Genomic DNA, 20,879 nt, shown 5'->3' on the forward strand with positions numbered 1-20,879 from the left:
TGTCCTGAGACTTAAAATGCAGATTCCGATTCAGTGGGGCTGGAGCGGGTCTGAGAGTCCTGAAATCTAACTGTAACATGTCCTGGTATGTGTTTTGATTTATCCAAAGGAGCACTTGAAGGGCTTTGCAATTACACCTATCTTTTGCACTGGAGAATTTTTATTAAAGTCTGGTTCATGGCTTGGCCGCACTGCCCACCCAGACCCACTGAAACAGAATCTGCATTCTAATAAGATCCTCACGTGATTTGTATACATGCTGAAGTTTGGGAACTACAAGTTTATTTTATTCTCTCCCACTCAAACTCCTGTTGGACAGATTTAGGCATTTCTGCATCTATTATCCAGTTTTTAACTTTTCTTTTATATTTTCCATTTATCCCTTTGTAAGTTTTGGAGCCATGCATCCCTAATTTAATCTTCAATAGGAGCATTCTGGAATTCTTCAGATGACCTGGGTATTGTACATATGTGTATATACCACTGGCCCTCAAACAGCATGGATTTGAACTGTGCGAGTCCACTTATACATGGATTTTTTTCAATAAAAACAGTACAGTACTGGGGCGCCTGGTTGGCTCAGCTGGTTGAGCATCTGCCTTCGGCTCAGGTCATGATCTCAGGGTCCTGGGATGGAGTCCACACTGGGCTCTCTATTCAGCGGAGAGCCTGCTTCTCCCTCTCCTTCTGCCTGCTGCTCCCCCTGCTCGTGCTCTCTCTCTCTCTCTCCTGTCAAATAAATACATGAAATCTTAAAAAAACAAAAACAGTACAGTACTATAAATGCATTTTCTTTTCCTTATGGTTTCCTTAATAACCTTTTCTTTTCTCTAGCTTACTTTATTGTGAGAATACAATCTATGATAATATATATAAAGCAATACATACAAAATATGTATTAATTGACTGTTTATATTATCAGCAAGGCTTCTGGTCAACAGCAGGCTCTTAGTAGTTAGGTTTTTGGAGAGTCAAAAGTTATACATGGATTTTTGACTGTGTGGGATCAACTCTGTGTGTGCATGTGTATATCTATATATATATTTAATTTTCTGTATATCATAGTGTTTTGACATCCTAAAAAAGAAATAAAAAAACATAAAACTAAGAATAAATGAATAAATAACATAAAACTAGAAAGAGGCTGCCTTTCCAGGGCTAGCTGGCTCTTAACAGCTAGCAGAGGACTCAGCCAGGGGCATGCCTTCAATACACAAACTAACCAACTCAGAGCCCTGCCTCTTCTATCTGGCCCCTACACCCCAGGAATATATATATATTCCTCTGTCCCTTTTGTGGTGTATTTAAGGGCTCCTTTCCTTTTTATAGCTGAATACTAGTCCATCGTGTGGATAGACCACATTTTGTTTATACATTCATCCACTGATGAACATTCTCATTTTTTTCCACGATTTGCACTTATGAATGGTGCTGCTATGAACACACATGTTCAGTTTTTTGTTGGAGTACCTGGTTTTCATTCTTTGAGGACGTCTGGGACTATACTGAGAACAATAAAACAGGACCTTTGGGGGGAAAAAGAATTATCTTGATTTCTTGATTCCTGGACCACTAAGAATGCTTTTTGTTTGTTTGTTTTAGGGTGTGGCTAAGTATTTGTTAATTTGTTGATATATGTTTTCTGTCATTTCTAGGGATTTGGATGTTCGATGGTCAGTTTTATGTGTTGACCTGGCTGGGCTACGGTCCCCAAACACGAAGGTAGGCATTGTTGTGAAGGTTTATAGATGTGATTAAAATCCACAATCAGCGAACTTGAAGGGAGATTATCCTGGATCAGCTGGGTGAGCCTGATTGGATCCGCTGACAGGCCTTCCGGGGAGGAGCTGGGGCTTCCTTGACGAACAGGGGGCTCCACCTGTGGGCAGCAGTTTCCACCTGTGCGGGACGCCGGCAGCCCGCTCTGCCTCCTGGCCCGCCCTCCAGGGTTTGAACTTGCCCAGCAAGCCCCCACAGTCGTGTGATCTAGTTCCCTGCAATAGATCTCTTAACACGTATCTCCTGCTGGTTCTGCTTCTCTGGTTGAACTCTGACCGATGCGGGTTTTGGTACCTGGAAATGGGTGCTGTTGTAACAAAGACCTAAAAATGTGGACGTGGCTTTGGAATTAGGTAACGGATAGAGTCTGGAATAACTTTGAGGAGGATGATAGGAAAAGCCTACCTAGCTTGCCTTGAAGAGACTGTTAGTAGAAATAGGAATGTTACAGTTTGCTAGTGAGGGCTCGGAGGGGAGTGAGGGAGCACGGTCCAGAATACCTAAATCCCCACAGACAGTTGGGAGAAATACGGATGTTAAAGATGCTGCTGGCGGGGCGCCTGGGTGGCTCAGTCGTTGGGCGTCGGCCTTCAGCTCAGGTCATGATCCCAGGATCCTGGGATCGAGCCCCGCATCAGGCTCCCTGCTCTGCGGAGAGCCTGCTTCTCCCTCTCCACTCTCCCTGCTTGTGTTCTCTCTCTCTCTGTCTCTCTCTCTGTCAAATAAATAAATAAAATCTTTAAAAAAAATAAAAATAAAAAAATAAAGATGCTGCTGACATCAAGGGCTCAAAAGGAAATGAGGAATATGTTATTGATAGATGGAGGGAAGGAGATATTTTTTATATAGTAGCAGAAAGCTTAGCAGAATTGTGTTTCACAGTTACGTGGAAAGCAGAATTTGTGAGGGTGAACGGGGGTATTTATCTGCGTGGCCGGGTGTTGAAGGTGTGGCTCGATTTTTTTTCTTGCTTGTTTATAGTAAAATATGAGAGGAAAGAGGCAGAAAAGGCATCAGAACTTGGTATTTTAGAAATTTTCAGCCCACCCAGATTGCAAACAATGCTAAAATTAGGCCATTCGCTGTCAGGAAAGTGTGCTCTGAGGAGAAATCTGAGGATGTACCTGGACAATCTTTTGCTAGTGCCTAGGAAGGATCAGAGGTCAGAGTACTCAATCCCATGAAGGCCCCTTTGGACAGATTAGCCATGTGACCCAGGGATGTCCTCAGCCATGTCAGCAGAAACCAAGCAGAGAAATGGGATTGTCTAAAAAGATCTGTGGAGGCACCTCTTGTCTAGTGGAGTAAATCCCAGAGCCATATACCGGACACCCCCATGGTTCCTGAGACTGTCTTGCAAACAGAGACCCTACCAGTTTGTCCTGAAAGAGCCAGACAAAGGGTAAAATGGAAGAAAGCTGTGAGACGCCCCCCCCCCAGACTGTACAACCGGGAAACGAAGAGCTGAAAACACACAAGAGAGAGGAAGGCTGATTCCCAGGCCAGACAGTGAGGCCGGGAAGCGGGGCCAGGAGCCACAGAAGAGCATGCCTAGGCCTTGCAACCCTCCGTGGTTTTGCCAGGTGGATTTTAAATTTCTTTTGCAACCCCTTTTTTCCTTTCCAGTTCTCCCTTTCTGGATGGGAATGTCTGGCTACCTTACCTTCTGCCTGTCCCACCGGTGTATCTTAGGAACAGATAACTTGTTTTCTAGTGTCACAAGTCCATGGAGGGAGAGGAGATTCCCCACCCCCCAGGATCCATTATACCCAGAGCCTCACCCACACCTAATGTAGGTGGTTTAAGTGATGAGATTTGAGCCTTCTGAGCTGATGACATCTAGATGAGAGTTTGCCCTTCAGCTGATGCTGTAATGGGTTGAGACTTTGGGGGACCCTAAATGGGGTGAATATATTTTGTAGATGAGACCAACATGCATCTTTGGAGACCAGAGGGCAGAACCGTGGTAAGTGTAACAATGCCTTCCCCTGTCTGCATCCCAATGCCCAGAACCTGTGACTATTTTCTTACATGGCAAAGGGACGTTAATGGCATAAGTTAAAGGTTTTGAGATGGGGAGATTAAGCTGGATTGTCTAAATGTGCCCAATGTAATGACAAGGATCTTTACCAGAGGCAAGCAGAGATCAGTGATGGGGTCCCTGGCTTTGAAGATGGAAAAGGTCACAGGCCACTGAATGTGGACAGTCTTTAGAAGTTGAATAAGGCTTCTCTAGAGCTTCTAGCAGGAACACAGATCTGTCATCCCATTTTAGACTTCTAACTGCCAGCACTGGAAGATAATAAATTTGTTGTTTTAAGCCACTATGTTTGTGGTAATTTGTTGCAACAGTAATAGGAAATTAATACAGTATGAAGAGAAGCTTCAGGACATGCTCAAGCTGTCCTCTTGAAACGGAAAAAAACCTCTGATGTTTATACTGTGGAAGAATAACTCAACTGCAATCCTTGGTTTATAATTTATGATCTCCCAGGCCACCCTGCTCAGGGAAGCCATCTGGGAGGCCATATTCTGAACCATGTCCCCTCATTCTCCTGCCTACGGGATAGCCAAGACCACTCAACCCTGCATGAATCATCTCATTTATTCTTCACAATCCTGTGAAGTAGCTTGCTACAATTGTCTCCATTTTACAGATGAGGAAACTGAGGCAAAGAGAGGCCAAGTATCTTTCCCGGAGAAAGATAGTAGGTAGACCTTTCGTGCATCTAGTGAGTAAAGATCCAAGATTTAAATGCAGATTCTTAATCACCATGCTATCTGTTAAAATTAAAATGGTACTTTCCACATTCTTTGATGAGTTTAAAAAAACATTTGCTGAAACTGTGGGATTATGTAACAAAACAGGTTTAGGAACAAATACAGCCAACAATGGTTCCGCATTTATCCACATCTGTTCATCAGTGGGAGTGGAAGTACACGGGGGGCGAGAGCAGCCTGTCCGCCCCAAGAGCTCAGTGTTTTGGACATGTGTTGGTCTGTCTCGCAGAGGATATGGGAAATGTCAATTAATCTGCTAAGGCTAGTAAAGTGGGCATCTTCTGTGAAAGGAAATGAAAGCAGAACCAAAGAAAGCCCTAGAAGTCAGCAGACAATGGCTATTAGGCCCTGGAAGCCAGAGGACAATTGAAGCCATAAGTAAGAAGGACTATGAGAAGCAAAAGCCGGGGTGGAGGATGAGGTCATTTGCTCATGGTGACAGGAGCCACAGAAGCAGTAGAAGCCTCCATCAGGGAGCAGTGTGCGTCTGCGGGTGAGGGGCCTGTCACTTCTCAGGCTCGGTGGGGCCTGGAGGGCTGCAGAGAGTCCATTCTTCCTGGGAGGCCAGGTCACCCACCCGTTTCTGGGTTCCTGGAAGCCATTCCCACTCCACCCCAGGCAGCTGCAATCCTCAGTCCCCTTATTTCCAGGTGTAAGCTCACAATTCACTCCCCTTTGCCTGAGATGTCTGGTTAGTCTCTGTTCTTTGCAATGCAGATAATGAGCTCCTTCCACCCACTGCAGGTGGCCCCTAGGGAATCATCCCGGCTACCATAGTAGGCACCTCCCTGGGGTCCAGGACACCTGCCCACGTGCCCACCACATCGGGTTCCTTCTAGGAACTACTAAATAAATGTGGCCACCTCCTTGCTCTTGAGATGACCTTCTTATAGATGTCATGGGAACTATCTCCGTGCTTCCCGCAAGCTGAGTACAATAAAATCAATGTGGTGTAAGCTTTCTTAATTACGATCAAATCCCAGCCCTGTCTTCCTGAGGTTAACATCTGATCCCCCTTGGTTAGAATTGGATTTGGAGTTTTCCTAAAACTCTTCAATCATAGCCAAGTCTGAGTTTGTGTCATTTCAATAGATGGCTGGATCCACCCATGACAATTTGATTCTTTCTAATTCTCCCCAGCATTTTAACATGTTCAAGTATGGGGTTTTTTTTTCAATTTTTTTTTTTTTTTGCCACAATCCAAGATAAAAAAAATGTATTTTATATGACAAGCCAATACACATGTATATAAATACATTGAAAGTTTTCACCACACCCTAACACTTTCTATTCTTTTTCTTTTTATTTTTTAATAAAGATTTTATTTATTTATTTGACAGAGAGACAGCGAGAGAGGGAACACAAGCAGGGGGAGTGGGAGAGGGAGAAGCAGGCTTCCCGCCGAGCAGGGAGCCCGATGTGGGGCTCGATCCCAGGACCCCGGGATCATGACCTGAGCCAAAGGCAGACGCTTAACGACTGAGCCACTCAGGCGCCCCTCTTTTTCTTTTTAAATGTTGGTTTTGACCCAGTAATTTATATCACAATGTTTCATGACCCATTGTTTGAAAATTACTGGTCTAGTTTCGCCTTTCTCCAAAATTTCACTTCTCAAATGCAGGTCTTCCTTTGCTCTGGTTCTTTCTTTGCTTTCCTCAAGTATCTCGAGAGTAGTCAGCTCTCCACTCCCTCACCTGGGTTCACTCTTCAAGTGGCAGTGTTTTGTCTCCGGCCCTGCCCTGCCCTGCCCTGAGGGGGCCCTTCCTGAGGTCTGTTAACATCTTCCTTGTTGATAGAGCCCAGATTTTCTGTTATCTAACCCATGCTCCCTGCATCCTCTGGTGCGGTTGCCCCTTCCCACTTGAAAGCTTTCTCTTGCCTTCCCAAGGCCACGCCAAAGCTTTTGTCTGTTTTTCTGTAGTAATATTTCTCCTGTGAGGTAATAAGTGCCACTGAATGAAAGGGAGAGAAAGCAAGAGGTATAAACAATGTGTGTATATATGCGCCCGTGTGTGGAGGGCAATGGTGGTGGGAAGCCTGCACAATATCTGCAGTGGACACTGTGGTTGATTCTCAGTGTCCACTCCGTATCAGATGATTAGCCCAAGTCAGTCAGTAGCTTTCCCTGGCAACTGTTACTACTCCAGGATTGGGCACACCAATGGCCTTAGCCGGACAGTCTAAAGGAAAGGACTGTATCTCACACCCTGGAGGAGGTTTTTCTCTTTCCTCCACTGGATGTGAAGAGGGAAGCATCACCCAGTAGCTGCTGGCAGCCATCTTGAGACCATGAGAACTATCCCAAGGACAAAGCTTCAAGGAGGAAAGCTGAGTAGAACCTTGGACAGAATCTAAGTCCTTGATGACATCATTGAACTACTGAATCAACAGCCCTCAGAGCCTGCCTACCTCTGGCTCCTTGTTACATGAGCTATTTCTTTCTTTTTCTTTTTTCCTTTTTTTTTTTTTTTTTTTAGGATTTTATTTATTTATTTGACAGAGAGAGAGAGAGAGCGAGAGAGGGTACACAAGCAGGGGGAGTGGGAGAGGGAGAAGCAGGCTTCCTGCCGAGCAGGGAGCCCGATGTGGGGCTCGATCCCAGGACCCTTGGATCATGACCTGAGCTGAAGGCAGACACTTAACGACTGAGCCACCCAGGAGCCCCTATTTCTTTCTTTTTCTTAAAAAATGAGGTATTATGTTACTTGTAGCAGATAGCATCCTGATTCAGTATCTCAAAATATCCCATCACACCTGAACTCCAGACCTCTGGATCCACCTGCCTGCCAGGTCTTCCTCTTGGCTGTTCCATAACATCTCACACTCAGTAGGCCTAAAACGGACTGTTGTCTGGGCCCCCTCCTCCCCCTCCTCTAGTCTTCTGTGAAAGATCCACCATCTGCCTGACTCAAGCCAAAACCTTCAGTCATCTCTGCTATTTATTTCCCTCCTGCCCCCAGTGGCAATGTTTCCTTGGGTGTAGCAGAGTCCCTCCGCCCTGAATATTTCTCAAATCCACCCACTTCTCTGCTCACTATCACCTCTTGCCTGTTCCCCTGCAACAGCCTCTGACCTGGTTCTCCGCCTCCTAATGGCTTCTGCACACCACAGCCAGAGTGATCTTTCTAAAATGCAAATCTGAATGCTTCACCCTCCTGATGAAACCATGTTTTTTTCCCTTTTCCTTAGGATGCATTCGGAGAAAGCCTTCATATGGCACGTGAGGTCCTGCATGACCTAGCCCTCATGTCATCTTTGCAACCTCAGGGCCATTCCTCCTTTCTGTCCTTCATTGCAGAATGATAGAGGTACTTCCAGTTCAAAAACTGGCTCTGTCTCACCTCCTGACTTATCTATCTAGAAAGGCCTCCTCCTCTCCCTGCTTTACCTGAATAACTCCTGCTCGTTTCAGTGCTCAGCATGATGGGGGGGACATTTACCGCAAGCCTGGGTTAGACGCTCTTCGTGTCCCCACAAGGTCATCTTTCCCAGTCACAGTGCTCTTCACAAGGCCGTAATGACCTGCTTGTCAGTCCCTCGCCCCTACCCCAGACTGGGAACTCCTTGAGAGCGGGGACCCTGGCTTACTCCCTGCATGTAGCACAATAATTGACTGAAAAAGATCATTTTAAACAAACTCAGACTTGACTTGAAGGCAAGGGTAGGATGGAATAGAGTTGGAGGGCATTGTAGAAGTGGACATTTTCAAGCAGGGTGGAGAGTGAGGGTGGCAGAATCTGATTTGCTAGCCAAGTGTGTCAAGTAGGTTTAGGTGGGTGGCAGGGCAAGGCCAAGGGCAAGACCTCACTGAGGGAGATAGTGAACCCAGGCAAACGATGATGGTGGCCCGAACTAGGGTGGTGGCAGTGGAGATGGGGAGAACAAGACAGACTTGAAAGAATTAAGAAGTAGAATTAACAGAATTGGAGGGGTAAGAAAAGAAAGGAGTAGAAGATGAGGTGTTCTAATTTGGCAGCAGAAGTCCTTAGTGGTGCCTTCTTCTAGAGTGGGGAACCCCAAAGGAAGAACATGATCGCAGGTGCAGAGGGAAATGAGGAACTCTGTTTTGGACATGTTGAGTTTGAGGGGCCTACGGCACATCCAGAAGGCACCTGGGCATTCAGGGCCGCCGTAACAGAAGTTGAGAAGGAGTGGATGTAGAACTAGGAGAAGGATAGATAGGAGTCATAGATGCCAAGATACAGGATGCAGAAAAGAAATGACTAGAGACGGGGCACCTGGGTCATTAAGTGTCTGCCTTCGGCTCAGGTCATGATCCCAGGGTCCTGGGATCGAGCCCCGCATCGGGCTCCCTGCTCAGCGGGAAGCCTGCTTCTCCCTCTCCCACTCCCCCTGCTTGTGTTCCCTCTCTCTGTGTCAAATAAATAAAATCTTAAAAAAAAAAAAGACTAGAGACAAGGGGAAAATACTGCTGAGCCCCCTCCCCACAGGCACCCCCACTTCCACAGACACAAACGCACTGGAGACGTTTCTCTTGACAGCAGTTTTATTTGATTCAAAAGTGAAACTCAGACCCTGGCCCGCTCCACTGGTCATGGGATAATGGCAGGAGGAGAACAGATCTGGGGATCGCCGGCCTCTTACTAGGACTCAATAAGGGGAACACACAGGTCATATATATGTGTCAGGGCAGGGAGAGAAGGGCCAGGGACTGCTGGCTGGGTAGGGCTTGGCCACAGGGCAGGGAAGGGGTGACTTGTGCCATCCCTTAGACACATGCAGAGCCGAGAGGACTAATTCCGTACAGGTGTTGGGGTCTGGGACTTGGAGCAGGCCTAGGGCAGGGTCAGGGAGCTCTGGACCAATGGGTTCAGTAGCTGTGAGTAGACTTGTCCAGCTCACTGCGCTGCTCCTTCTGGGACTCAGTCACCACCTGCTGGGGCAAGGCATGTGAAGGGCACAAACCATTCAGCACCACCCTCCTTTGCTCTCCTTTGGGGTATGCTGTCTCCTTCTCCAGCAAAACCAGCTGAGGCTCCTGACTATCTATCCACCTTCTCTATCTCCCTGTCTCCCTCTAGCCCCAAAGACCACTAACTCTCAATACTCTAAAATCGGCGGCAGCCAGGTTGGGGCTCAGAAATAATGTGGGCAATGATGGGGTCCTGGGCTCAAGTGGTCCATCTCACCTCCCCATCCCGGGTCTCAATGGTCTTGATCAGAACCATCTTCCTGCTGTGGCTGTCCTGAGGAGGCTCCACCTCAGACACTGGAAAAGGTAGGATGAAGGGGTGGAAGAGAGGAGGCTTGCGGTTTCTCTCCTTTTAAGCCCTCACTCTCATCTATGAGGGAAGGGGAGTGGCAGGGCATGAGGAGCAGGGCATGAGCATAGACTAGGACTCAGTAGTTCATGGACAGAATCGATCCCTGAGCAGAGGCATACATAGCAAGAGTCTGGTCAGGGCAGAAGCGGACAAGGGGACAGGCAGATTGGAAGCCAGGCGTGGGAGACTCACCAGCCGTCTTTATACTTAAGGATGCAAAAGAATGGACTGGCACAGAGATCCTGGGAGCGAAGCAAGGGGTCAGCGACTGGGCCCGGGCCCCGCCCCTTCCCTGAACACCCAATCCCTCCCATCCCTTACACTCCCACCCTCCAGCAGCCGTGCCCCCCACCTGCTCTCCTCGCCCTCCAGCAGCTTCCGGTAGGTGGCGATCTCGATGTCCAGGGCCATCTTGACGTTGAGGAGCTCCTGGTACTCGCGCAGGTGCCGGGCCATCTCCTCCTTTAGCTGTCGCAGCTCCTCCTCGAGCCTCGCGGCACCCGCCTGGTACCCGCCCGCCTCCAGGGCAAAGTGCTCCTCTAGCTCCCGCAGCTGTCTGAGCAGCGCCTCGTTCTGGGGGGCAGCAGGGGGTCACTGGGGGAACAGCCTTCATCCTCCGCGCCCCCCACCCCCCGGGCCTGGGCGCGAACCCCGGTACTCACCGTGCCGCGCAGCCCGTCCACCTCACAAGTCAGGCTCTGTATCTGGCGTCGGGACTCGTTCATCTCCTGCTTGGCCTGACGCAGGGCCTCGTGGTTCCGGTTGGCGGCGTCGGACAGGTCGGCGTACTGCGGAGTGCGAGGCAACAGGGCCGTGAGCTGACGGCACGCGCCCTCCCCGCAGCGCCCCGCTCGCCCAGAGCCTCCCTCGCCCTCCCGGGCTCTCGCACCTTGGACTTGTACCACTCCTCTGCCTCCTGCAGGTTCTTCGCCGCGATGCTCTCGTACTGCGCGCGGATGTCCCTCAGCGCCGCCGTCAGCTCAGGCTTCACGGTGGCCTCCACCTCGACCTGCTGCACCTGCTGGCTCTCCACGCTCACCTGCAGGTCTCGCAGCTCCTGCGGCCCAGGACAACAAGTTGTCGAGGTTGCCGCGCGGATCCCATGCGGGCCGCGCAGTTCACGCACAGAAAAGAGAAGAAACACTCGAATGAACAGAAGGGGGTGCCAGGGAGTGCAGCGCACAGAGGACTGCGCGTCCTGCGCCCCGGTGTGCTCCAAGCCGGCGGCCAAGCGACGGGGTGAAGTTCCGCCGCTCGCCACCAGGTGGCGCAGGGGTGGGAGTCAAACCACCTGTAGAGGGCGGGTTGAGGGGCTGCGTCTACCCCGCGAATCTCACTTCTCTTCCCTAGGGCGAGTCCTCCGCCGCATTCGCCAGTCTTCTCCAGCGCCTGCCTTTCAGCTCCAATGAGACCACCTGCAACCTTCGAAGCCTCTACTGACACTCGGCCCACCTACCTCCTCGTGTAGCTTCTTGAGGAACTCAATCTCATCCATCAGAGACTCAATCTTGCGCTCTAGTTCCAGGCGGGACAGGGTGGCGTCGTCCACGTCCTTAAGGGGGTGGCAGTGGGGGTTCAAGAGCAGGGAGGGACTGCTCAGGCCGAGGAAGGGCCAGGCCCTCCCTGCCTGTCTCTGGAGGCTTCTGGTCGCCTCCTGGCGCCCACACTTGTCCCCCTAGATGCAGGCGGGGGTAGACGTGGGGAGACTGCGCTGACGTGGGGCCCGGGCTCACCTTGCGGAAGAGCACGAGGTTGTGCTCCGCATCCTCCCGCTTGCGCGTCTCCTCCTCCAACCTGGCAAGCAGAACGGGCAGAGGCCGAGCTGCAGGGTCACCGCCCAAGCATCAGCCCGCGCAGCCCAGGGTCTAGGTTAGAGGCTGCTACCGTCCAGGACTCTGAGGAAGGAGGGGTCTTCAAGCTGCCCGACTTTGTCTCTAACGGGCTGGGAGCTGAGAGGGGACCCCCTTTATACACAGGGCAGACATAGCGGCTCCTCCCTCCCCTCCCCAGAGAGGCAGCACGCTGGTGGGGGGGGGGGGACGGTGAGAGCCCGCGGGCGAGCTTGCTCCCTGCACGCGCCTGGGCAGACGAGGGGAGTCACCCCCTCCGGCGGCTGGCCGCGCAGGGAGCCGAGCGAGGAGCAGCCGCCTCGACGGCCGCCGCCCGGCCCCGGCCCTGCCCCCTGACCTCTGCTTGAGCGCCGCCACGTCCTCCGCCAGCCCGTCGCGCTCCACCTGCACCCGGTCGCGCTCGCGGCCCAGCAGCTCTAGCTCCCTGCGCAGCTCGCGCAGCTCCTGCTGGCACAGCTGGTCGGCGCGCGCCGGCTCCTGGCCCCGGGCCTGGCTCAGCTCCCCGCGCAAGGCCGCGTTCTGCTGCTCCAGGAAGCGCACCTTCTCAATGAAGTTGGCGAAGCGGTCGTTGAGCTCCTGCAGCTCCTGCTTCTCGTTGCTGCGCGTGGCCAGGAACTCCTGGTTCAGGGCCTCGGCCATGGAAAAGTCGAGGCGCTCCGAGGGCAGGCGCAGGAGGGCGCCCGCGCCCGCCCGGGGGCCGCGGAAGCTGCCCAGGCGCACGGAGGAGCCGGGGGACGCCGAGCCCAGCAGGCGGCTGCTCGAGAAGCGGGAGCTGGACGCATAGGAGTAGGCCCCGGGGGACAGTGAGGGCGGTGGCCCGAAGGTGCGGCGGTAGGAGGTGGAAGTGACGCCGGCTCGGAGGCCCGACGGGTGGCTCATGGCGGCCGAGGATGGGCAGTCACCGCTGGCAGAGCTGGTCCGGGAGCTGGGAGGGAGCTGCGGACCGCTGCGAGGCGGCTTTATAGCCCTGCAGGCTCAGGGGGGGCACGGGCAGCTCCTCCCACTGGCCTGACGGCGGGGCTATGTGGGGAGGGGGCCGCCCCACCCCTGCGGAGCAGCAGGAGAGCCGCACCCTCCCGCCAAGGCTGTTGGCACCCTGCCTACTTGCTTCCCCCTGTTGCTGGCGGGGAGGGAAGTGGGCCTGGCGACCACCGGCAGGCCTGGGATGGGGGTCAGCACCTTCCAGCGGGAGCCCAGGGTGGGAGGGCCTGACTGGAGCTGGGGTTCCCGCCTGAGAGAGCTGGTAAAAGTCGGAGATGCACAAACGTAGAGTCATTACATTGTCCCCCTGAAATTAATACAATGTTAGGTCAGTTATACATCAGTAAGAAAAAGGGGGGGGATAGGAGGACTGGAGGTTATAGGGCAGGCTTCTGGCGCCTGAGTGGTGAGGAGGTGGCCCCGGGCAGATGGAGAGTTGGCCTGGCTTAGGCCCCAGGGCCTGTGCCCCCACGTGTCCCCTGAAGGCTAGGCCCTGATTTTACCTGCTGTCAGCTACCCCTCTGTTACCACACCCAGGGAGAAATGAGGGACAGGAGGGTGAGGGAGCTAAGGGGGGTGGGGAAGGGCTGATGCCTCCGTAATCCCCAGGGCCCTGTGGAGGTCTGCTGCCTGGCGCCAGCTCTGCGGCTAATGGACTGGCCATTTCCCCTCCCCCTCCTCCGGACACTTGGCCAGGGGGTTGCCTGCTGATGGCTCAGCCTTAAAGACACAGCTCCCAAACCTGGACCTACACTGGGCTGCCACAGGGTGGGCCCAGCAGGGGGGGCTGAGGGTGGCTGCGCCCAGCTCTGGGTCCCACTCCGGAAGGTCTGTGCCCGGCCAGAGGCTGAGCTGAACGAGCCAGTTGTAGGCTGTCCAGCTTTACTGGATTCTCCCTTCCCCCAACCAACGGCTGCTCAGTCATGGGCCTTACGGGAAGCAAAGCGATTCCTGAGGTAGGAAGGGGAGGGGGCTGAGGGCAGCAGCTGCTGCCAAGGCTGAGAGATGAACGGACTGGCAGGAACCGGCTACCAGTATTGAGGAGTTCAGGTACCCAGGGATGGGTGGGGCTGGATGGGGAAGAGATGGGGAAAGAGAAAGCGCCCATCGCTGGTGGTCCAGGGACTGAAAGAGGAGAGAGAGGGCCCCAAAGCAGATCCACAAGCCCGTGCACACAAACAGATGCATATGCACAATAGCCCTACATCACCGATAGGCACACACATCACACACACGCAAGCGCACCTCCCTTCCGGCCCTCCCCCACCCCAGTTATCAGGAGGGCTGATGTCTGGCCTTTGCATGTCTGTGGCTTCCAGAACTCAGGCACAAGCCGCCCCGGAGCAGACAGAGGCAGCTCAGGTGGTCTGCAGGAGCCAGGGTGCTGAGGCCAGTTGGGTTTGCCAAGAGCCATGGGGCTGCCGCCGCTGGGGACTCCAGGGCTTTCCAGCTCGGACAGGTCCACCTCAGACAGGCCCTGAGGACTAGAGCTGGGCATCTGGGGAAGAAGGTTTGGGACTCCAGGCTGGATCTCTGGGTGAGGGGGTGAGGAGGGCGGCTCCTTGGCCAGCCAGCTCCTCAGCATTGCAGGGCAGAGGAACCTCCCCTCCTTTGTGTGTCCTCTGAGATGGGCCAACGCCCGCCTGCTCACATCCCTACCGCCTTCCTTCACGTCTCCTCTCCAGGCCCCTCCTTCCTTCCGGGCCATTAGTCTCTCCCTGCACAGCTGCCAGGTCCTTCTCCTTGATGGGTCTGGTTTGGTTGCCAGGGGAATGGGAAGAGGGAGGATGGGAGAGAGGGGACAGGATGGATAAACCTGGGCCTGTCCCCCTGACTTCTAGGAGTGGGGAGGGGTGGGGTCCAGCCTGGGCTGGGGGTAAGGGCTTGGCGGCTGTGTGGGTATGGGGGGGTGGATGCTGGGGAAGCGTTGGTGCTTTGTGCCACAGCCCTAGGCTCTGAGCCCCAGCTGCCATTGGCCTGGAGCCCCATCGACCCCAGCCCAGGCCCTGCCCCGTCCCTGTCTGCTGTCCGTGGGGAGCAAACTGGGAGCCTGAGCTGGTCCTTTCCAGGCTCTGTCTTTATAGGTCGCTGCTGGTAGATCTGGGCCTTTGAGGGTCGCGTAGAGGCCCGTTGGGCTGAGCCCAGGCAGTTGCAGGTGGAGCTCCCAGCCTTTCGCTGCTTAAGCTTCCAGCTCACCACCCCGGTGCCTCAGAGGAGAGGGGACCAGGGCCTCCTCAGCAGGGCTCAGGGAGCTGTGGAGGGAGGGAGTGAGGTCGGGGCCTGGGTGGGGGAACCAGGCCAGCCAGCATGTCAGAGAAGACTCCTCCCCCTTATTCAGAAAGAGCCGGGAGGAAAGGTAGGAAAGGGCCAGAAGAAAGGTAGGAAAGGGTCACGGTTAAGAGCCAGGGCTCGGGCATCCAGCTGCCAAGCTTCCCATCTGACTCCAACATTGCGTGTTGTAGGAATTTAGGCTTGTTACAATGTCCTCCCATGTCCCCCAGTAAAATGTAGATAATCGTAACTTCTACCTCATACTGTTGCGGGGAGGATTAAATACTTAGGACACATATGATAATGGCTGAAATGTAAGTTAGTTTTACTATTATCATTCTTGATCTCCCAAGTGATATAGTCAGCTGCCGAATGCAGTGAGGATCTGGACTTCTCTTGCATTGTCCCCGCTAGTGGCTGAGAGCGGTTCTGGACCCAGGGCAGAAGGAGCCAAGGACTGCCTGGCTGATCTTTCCCCAATGTACTGATGAAGACATGGACTCTGGACAGACCACCTGGGTGTGATCATGGCTCCTCAATTTAATTAGCTGTATGCTTTTGGGTTTGGGTGAGTGATTTCACCTCTGTTCACTCCATTTTCTTTATCCATAAATGGGGCAATAAGATTTGTACCTTCCTCATAGTATTGGAGGATTAGCTGAGTTATAATATGTGAGGCACTTAGTGCTTGGCACATAATATGTGCTGTACAAGGATTAGCCAGCTGCTCCGGTGAAGGCTTGGAGAAAAATGACAATGAGATGCATTCAGGGGTTTGTAAGGAAGGTGAGCAATGAAGTTTACTGGGAAGTGCTACTGAACGACAGGCCATGGACTCAAAGCTGGATGAAGAAAGGGTGTGTGGGCAGGTGAGGGTGGGAGACTGGGAGAGTAAAGAGGTCCATAGCTGGCCTCCCAGGCAAGGCCAAAGAACAGTCCTAGTACAGGGGAATTGAAAGAGGCACCGAGAGGGTAGGAAGTTGTTTTCAGAGAGTGACATGCATGAATTTGTGATTCTGGAGCTGGGGTATTGATGAATGGTAAGATTTCCAGGGTGTTTTTAAGGGAGTGGTCAACGGAGGCTAAAGTCAAATGAAGGAGAAGGTCATGGGAGAAGAGATCAGGCCACCAGCCTGGGTACTTCTGAGCTGTGTGACCCTTGGCAACTTACTTGTCCTCTCTGAGCTTCCATTTCTTCATCTGTAAAATAGAGATAATGACACCTTCATCCCTGGGTGTTGTGACATGTAAGTGAGATCTAAGTACTTCGTGTACTACTTGTGCATGAGGCTCATAGCAGGTGCTCAGCACTGTTGATGGCCTTCTTCCCCTACCGGGTGATGGGGAGGAAACTGAGACACAGAGGACCCATGCCATAGCCCTGATTACTTGTAATGAAGTGTCAGCTGGGGTCCCCCTGCCCTTCAGAGATCTAGGACTGGCTCGACCTCCAGTCCACATCCTGGGGATAGCCCAATGTCATCCTCAAGATCTCTTTGCCTTCCTAGTGCACCCTTCACACCCCTAGCTCCAAGGCCTGCTTCCTCTGTGCTGGCTGACTATCCAGCCGACTCTCCGTGGTGCCCAGATGTGGAACTCGGCACCATCCCGTGGTTCTGCGGGTTCCTTCCCCAACACTTAGGTAGAACTCAAGGCTTGGAGGGACATAGTTGCCTGTCTGAGGTTGCACAGCAAGCTAAGAGGGGCTCCCTCTGCAGGAAGGCACATCCTGATGGGTCAGGAGCTTCTGATGTTCTGGGCTCTGGCCCTGTAGGAGCCAAGATGAGCCTCAGCCAGGAGGATTCCGGCTCCACACTTCTCAAAGTGGGTTCTCTCCCAGGCTGGCCCGGCCACGGGGTCCCCACTGACTGACTGGCTGCACCAGGGTGGAATCCCTTCCCCATTATCTCCCTCTGGGGCCTCCACTCCTCCCAGTTAGGGGGCACTCTGGGCATCTTTTCCATCCCATCATTTTTCTCACTGTATCGTATAGTAATAGCTAACATTTCCTATGTGGCATACATTTTATACATGTTATTATTTTTAATACTCCTAATCACTCTACAGCATAGGTACTATTATGATTCTCATTCTACAGTTGAAAAAACTGAGGCCCAGAGAGGTTAAGCAACTTGCCCAAGGTCACACAGCTAGAAAACTAGCACTAATCTGTTTATATATCTGACTCCCCCATCCCTGACAATATGATCTTTGAGGGCAGGGACCGGGTCTTAGTCACCTTTGTGGCTGTGGAGTATAGCATAGGATCTAGGTCAAATAAATGTTGGTTAAACTGAAGGGAAATCTGAGGCACCTGAAAAAAATCTTTCCCATGATAGGTGGTCTGGAAAATAAAGAGAGATGTGTTGCTGCCACCTTCTGGTCAGAAGCTAGAATGACATGTCTGCAGTCTGAATACATCTAAGACTCAAGGTTCTTGGAACACTGAAATTTGGGGAATTCACCATTATTGGACCTTCTTTCTATAGCTGAGAAAAATTCATAAGGGTGTGTAAAATAGAATAGCAACACTGGTATTAGGAGTTCAGAGCCCTGATTCCTAGGAACCTCCTCTATACCACCCCAGCAGCTCCCACCCCCAAGCAAAAAGCCAGGGAAGCAGGGCAAAATCTATTCTCTGCCTTCAAACACCACCCCCAGCATCCTCATCTTCTACTGTGTTCACAATCTCCAGTCCTGCCCCATCATAAAATCACATCTCCACCTGCCTTCCTGACCTTTCCAATCAGCTACCCCTCAGCTGGAGAACAGGAGAGCAGCTTATGGACATGGAATGCTAAGTGAATTTTCCTTCTCACTGTGTGGCCTGAGGACTTGAGAGAGTCACCGGAGGGACTGTTAAAAAGTAGATTCCAGAGCCCCACCCAGGTCTTCTGAATCTCTAGAATCCGCATTTTAACAAACTTCCTAGGTGATTTTTAATGCACACGAACATTTGAGTATTCCAGGATTAAGTTTTTTTCTTTAAACTGTCCATCTTGGGGCACCTGGGTGGCGCAGTCGGTTAAGCATCTGCCTTCGGCTCAGGTCATGATCCCAGGGTCCTGGGATCGAGCCCCGCATCGGGCTCCCTGCTTGGCGGGAAGCCTGCTTCTCCCTCTCCCACTCCACCTGCTTGTGTTCCCTTTCTCGCTGTGTCTCTCTCTGTCAAATAAATAAATAAAATCTTTAAAAAAAAATAAATAAATAAACTGTCCATCTTTTTCCCCATTTTATTTTGGAGAGTTTCAAACCCAGAGAAAGTTGAAAGAAGCCTGCTATAAACACCACTATACCTTTCTCCTGGACTTACCAGTTGTCAATATTTTGCCACAATCCCATTGAAATTAAGATTCAGGCATCATGATATTTCACCCCCAAATACTTCAGCATGCATCTCCTAAGAACAAAGATATTTTCCTACAGTACTATTAACCCACTCAAGAAATTTAACATTGATAGAACAATATTATCTAATAAATAGTCCTATTAGAATTCCCCCAATTGTCCCAATAATGTCCTTCCTAACTATTTCCCCCAATCTGGGATCAAGGATCAAGAATTGTATTTGGTTGTCACCTGGGCAGAGGGAAGAGCCAGAGCATAGGGGTAAGGCTGGGATGAGCCTGGCATGTCTGAGGAGTTAGAGAAAGGTCGGTGAGGCTAGAGCAAGGTGGGTGAGGAGAGAGGGCAAGGTGACGTCAGAGGTGTGGGAAGGAGTCAGGGCATGCAGGGCTTTGTAAATCAGAGTAAAGAGTTTATAGCTTATTTTATTTTAATGCAATGAAAAGCCATTGGAGGGTTTTAAGCAGGGGAATGACTTGATCTGATTTATGACTTTAAAAGGTCAATCTGAAGACAGTTTCAGAATTGGGACATCCTATAGTACAATTCCTAGACTCTTTAAAAAGTCTGTGTCATTTTTCTTTAAAGATGTTATTTATTTGAGAGAGAGGGAGAGAGAGACCGCACAAGCGGTGGGGGGCAGAGGGAGATGGAGAAGCAGGCTCCCCGCTGAGCAAGGAGCCCGACGCGGGGCTCCATCCCAGGACCCTGAGATCATGACCTGAGCTGAAGGCAGACGCTTAACCGACTGAGCCACCCAGGGGCCCCAAAAAAGTCAGTGTCATTTTTTTTTAAAAGGTGGGCATATTAATTTCCTAAGGATGTCATAAGAAATTACCACAAACTTGGTGGCTTAAAAAACAGAAATTCATTCTCACAGGTTCAGAGGCTGGAAGTCCAAAATCAAGACGTAGGCAGGCCCGTAGCTCCAAAGGCTCTAGGAGAGAAGGCTTCCTTGCCTCTTCCAGCTTCTGGTGGCTCCTGGTGGTCCTTGGCTTGTGGCTGCATCTCTAATCTCTGCCTCTGTCTTCACACGGCCTTCTCCTCTGTGTCTGGGTCTTCTCTTTTCTTTCTTATAAAGACACTTGTCATTGGATTTGGGGACCCAGTTAATCTAGGATGATATCAAGATCCTTAACTACATTTTGCAAAGACCCTTCTTCCAAATAAAGTCACATTCACAGGTTCCCGGATGTTGACATATCTTTTTAATGGGCCACTCCTCAACCCACTACAGTGGGAGGTTGTTCTAGACCAAAAAAGAGACCAAGATATACAACAACTAAATGCAATGTATAAACCTAGATTGGGTCCCGGATTTGAAGGGGGGGGGAAAGCGCTACTGTAATAATTTGTGTATTATATGCTGTGGAATGATTATTCTGTTTTTAGGTGTGAAGGTGGGAATATGGTTGTGTAAGGGAATGTTCTTGTTCTTGGCAGGTGCCCACAGGAGCACCTTTAAGAGTAAAGTGTCTTGGCATCTCAGGCTTAAATGATCCCTGACATTTTTTCCAAGCAGATAGGTTGTTGAGTAGGGGACTCAAGGAATAAAAGAAACATTTCTTAAAGATCACGGTGGGTCTCAGAGCACTGCTCCCCAGGAGCTTGAAGCTCTTCCTTCACAGGGTGATGTGCCAAGATCCTCTGGATGAGAAGGAGCAGCAGTCCCCATACAGAGAGGGGAAGAGATGGGAAAAGCAGGGCAGCCTGTCTTGGGCTGGTACCAGAGCTGGAACATACGTGCGATCTCATCTGCAGCTGAAGGATCCACTTTCAGAGTGGACCACAGTCAGGGAGTCCAAGGAGGGCAGTGATGTCCTCCCTCCACCCCAGCTCCCCGTTGATCCAGAGTGCCCAAGAGGGGCTGTGGACTTGATGCCACCCACCTGGCAGACTCCCTTCCTCCAGACCATGTCTATGAGCCCTTTAGTCTGGTCCTGCGGAACGGGAGAGCAGGAAACTCTGGGGCACCAGGCACTCCTCCCCCACTTTCCTAAAGAAGACGCTGTGGTGGGAGGCGGTACTTACAGTTCCACGGGCTGTGAAGAGGGGGGGCCCTGGCTCATGGCCTCAGCTAGAGGAGCCCCGGTTGCCCCCTCTCTAAGCAGGCGCAGGCTGGAGCACATGCACGCCCCTCGGAGGAGCAGGACAGGGGCTCCTGCCCGTCAGGCCAGCTGCCAGGAGGCTCCTTTCTGCAGTCATGACACCCTGCCATCCATCTCGCCCTACCTCCTGTGGGGAGAGGCCTGGTGACAGCTGAACAGTCAAGTTCAAGGAGTCCGATACCCTACAAACTGCCCTGCCTGCAGGCCACGCAGACACTCCTCTGACAGCCGGGCCCAGCCGGGCCTGCGCTTTGGGAGCCTGTGCATCAGCTCCCGGCCAGAGAGGGCCATTGTCAGTGTCTGTTAGAAGTTCTCAGTGCGGCAGGGTGAACTTTCACCAAAAATGTACAATGTTACTAGCAACCAGAGGAAGAAAGAAAATATTACTTGCACATAAAGAAGGAGGAGGGGGCACCTGGGTGGCTCAGTCGTTAAGCGTCTGCCTTCAGCTCAGGTCATGATCCAAGGGTCCTGGGATC

The 20,879-nt window shown here is 51.9% G+C and overlaps 2 protein-coding genes across 3 annotated transcripts in view; both read right to left on the minus strand.

The window, feature by feature from the left end:
- Positions 1-9,060: 9,060 nt before the first annotated feature.
- PRPH (peripherin) lies at positions 9,061-12,722 on the minus strand. 2 transcript variants are annotated; one of them, XM_032420645.1, is made up of 9 exons: positions 12,033-12,722; positions 11,579-11,639; positions 11,302-11,397; positions 10,735-10,902; positions 10,508-10,633; positions 10,198-10,418; positions 10,038-10,087; positions 9,711-9,790; positions 9,061-9,454 (listed from the first exon to the last, which is right to left on the minus strand). In XM_032420645.1, the coding sequence occupies exons 1-9, from the start codon at positions 12,572-12,574 to the stop codon at positions 9,392-9,394; spliced, it is 1,407 nt and encodes a 468-aa protein (XP_032276536.1). In that variant the 5' UTR covers positions 12,575-12,722; the 3' UTR covers positions 9,061-9,391. The 2 variants fall into 2 exon arrangements, with proteins under 2 accessions (XP_032276536.1, XP_032276535.1); XM_032420644.1 differs by having other exon boundaries at positions 9,061-9,457.
- A 4,692-nt stretch (positions 12,723-17,414) lies between these two features.
- Positions 17,415-20,879, minus strand: part of LOC116642618 (tubulin alpha chain-like) — a 45,829-nt gene continuing 42,364 nt past the window's right edge. The window contains exon 6 of the mRNA XM_032421098.1: positions 17,415-17,436. Coding sequence (XP_032276989.1) covers positions 17,415-17,436 — 22 coding nt within the window. The remainder of the gene's footprint in view (positions 17,437-20,879) is intronic.

This window comes from Phoca vitulina, unplaced genomic scaffold, assembly GCF_004348235.1.
Source record: "Phoca vitulina isolate PV1807 unplaced genomic scaffold, GSC_HSeal_1.0 scaffold23, whole genome shotgun sequence".
NCBI classification, from domain to species: domain Eukaryota; kingdom Metazoa; phylum Chordata; class Mammalia; order Carnivora; family Phocidae; genus Phoca; species Phoca vitulina.

Coding starts and splice junctions, on each gene's coding strand:
- PRPH (XM_032420644.1), bottom strand. CDS start 12,574: ATGAGCCACCCGTCGGGCCTCCGAGCCGGCGTCACTTCCACCTCCTAC. Junction 10,903..11,301: donor TCAAGAAGCTACACGAGGAG/GTAGGTGGGCCG, acceptor CCTGGGCCGCAG/GAGCTGCGAGACCTGCAGGT. Junction 10,419..10,507: donor TGGACGGGCTGCGCGGCACG/GTGAGTACCGGG, acceptor GCTGCCCCCCAG/AACGAGGCGCTGCTCAGACA.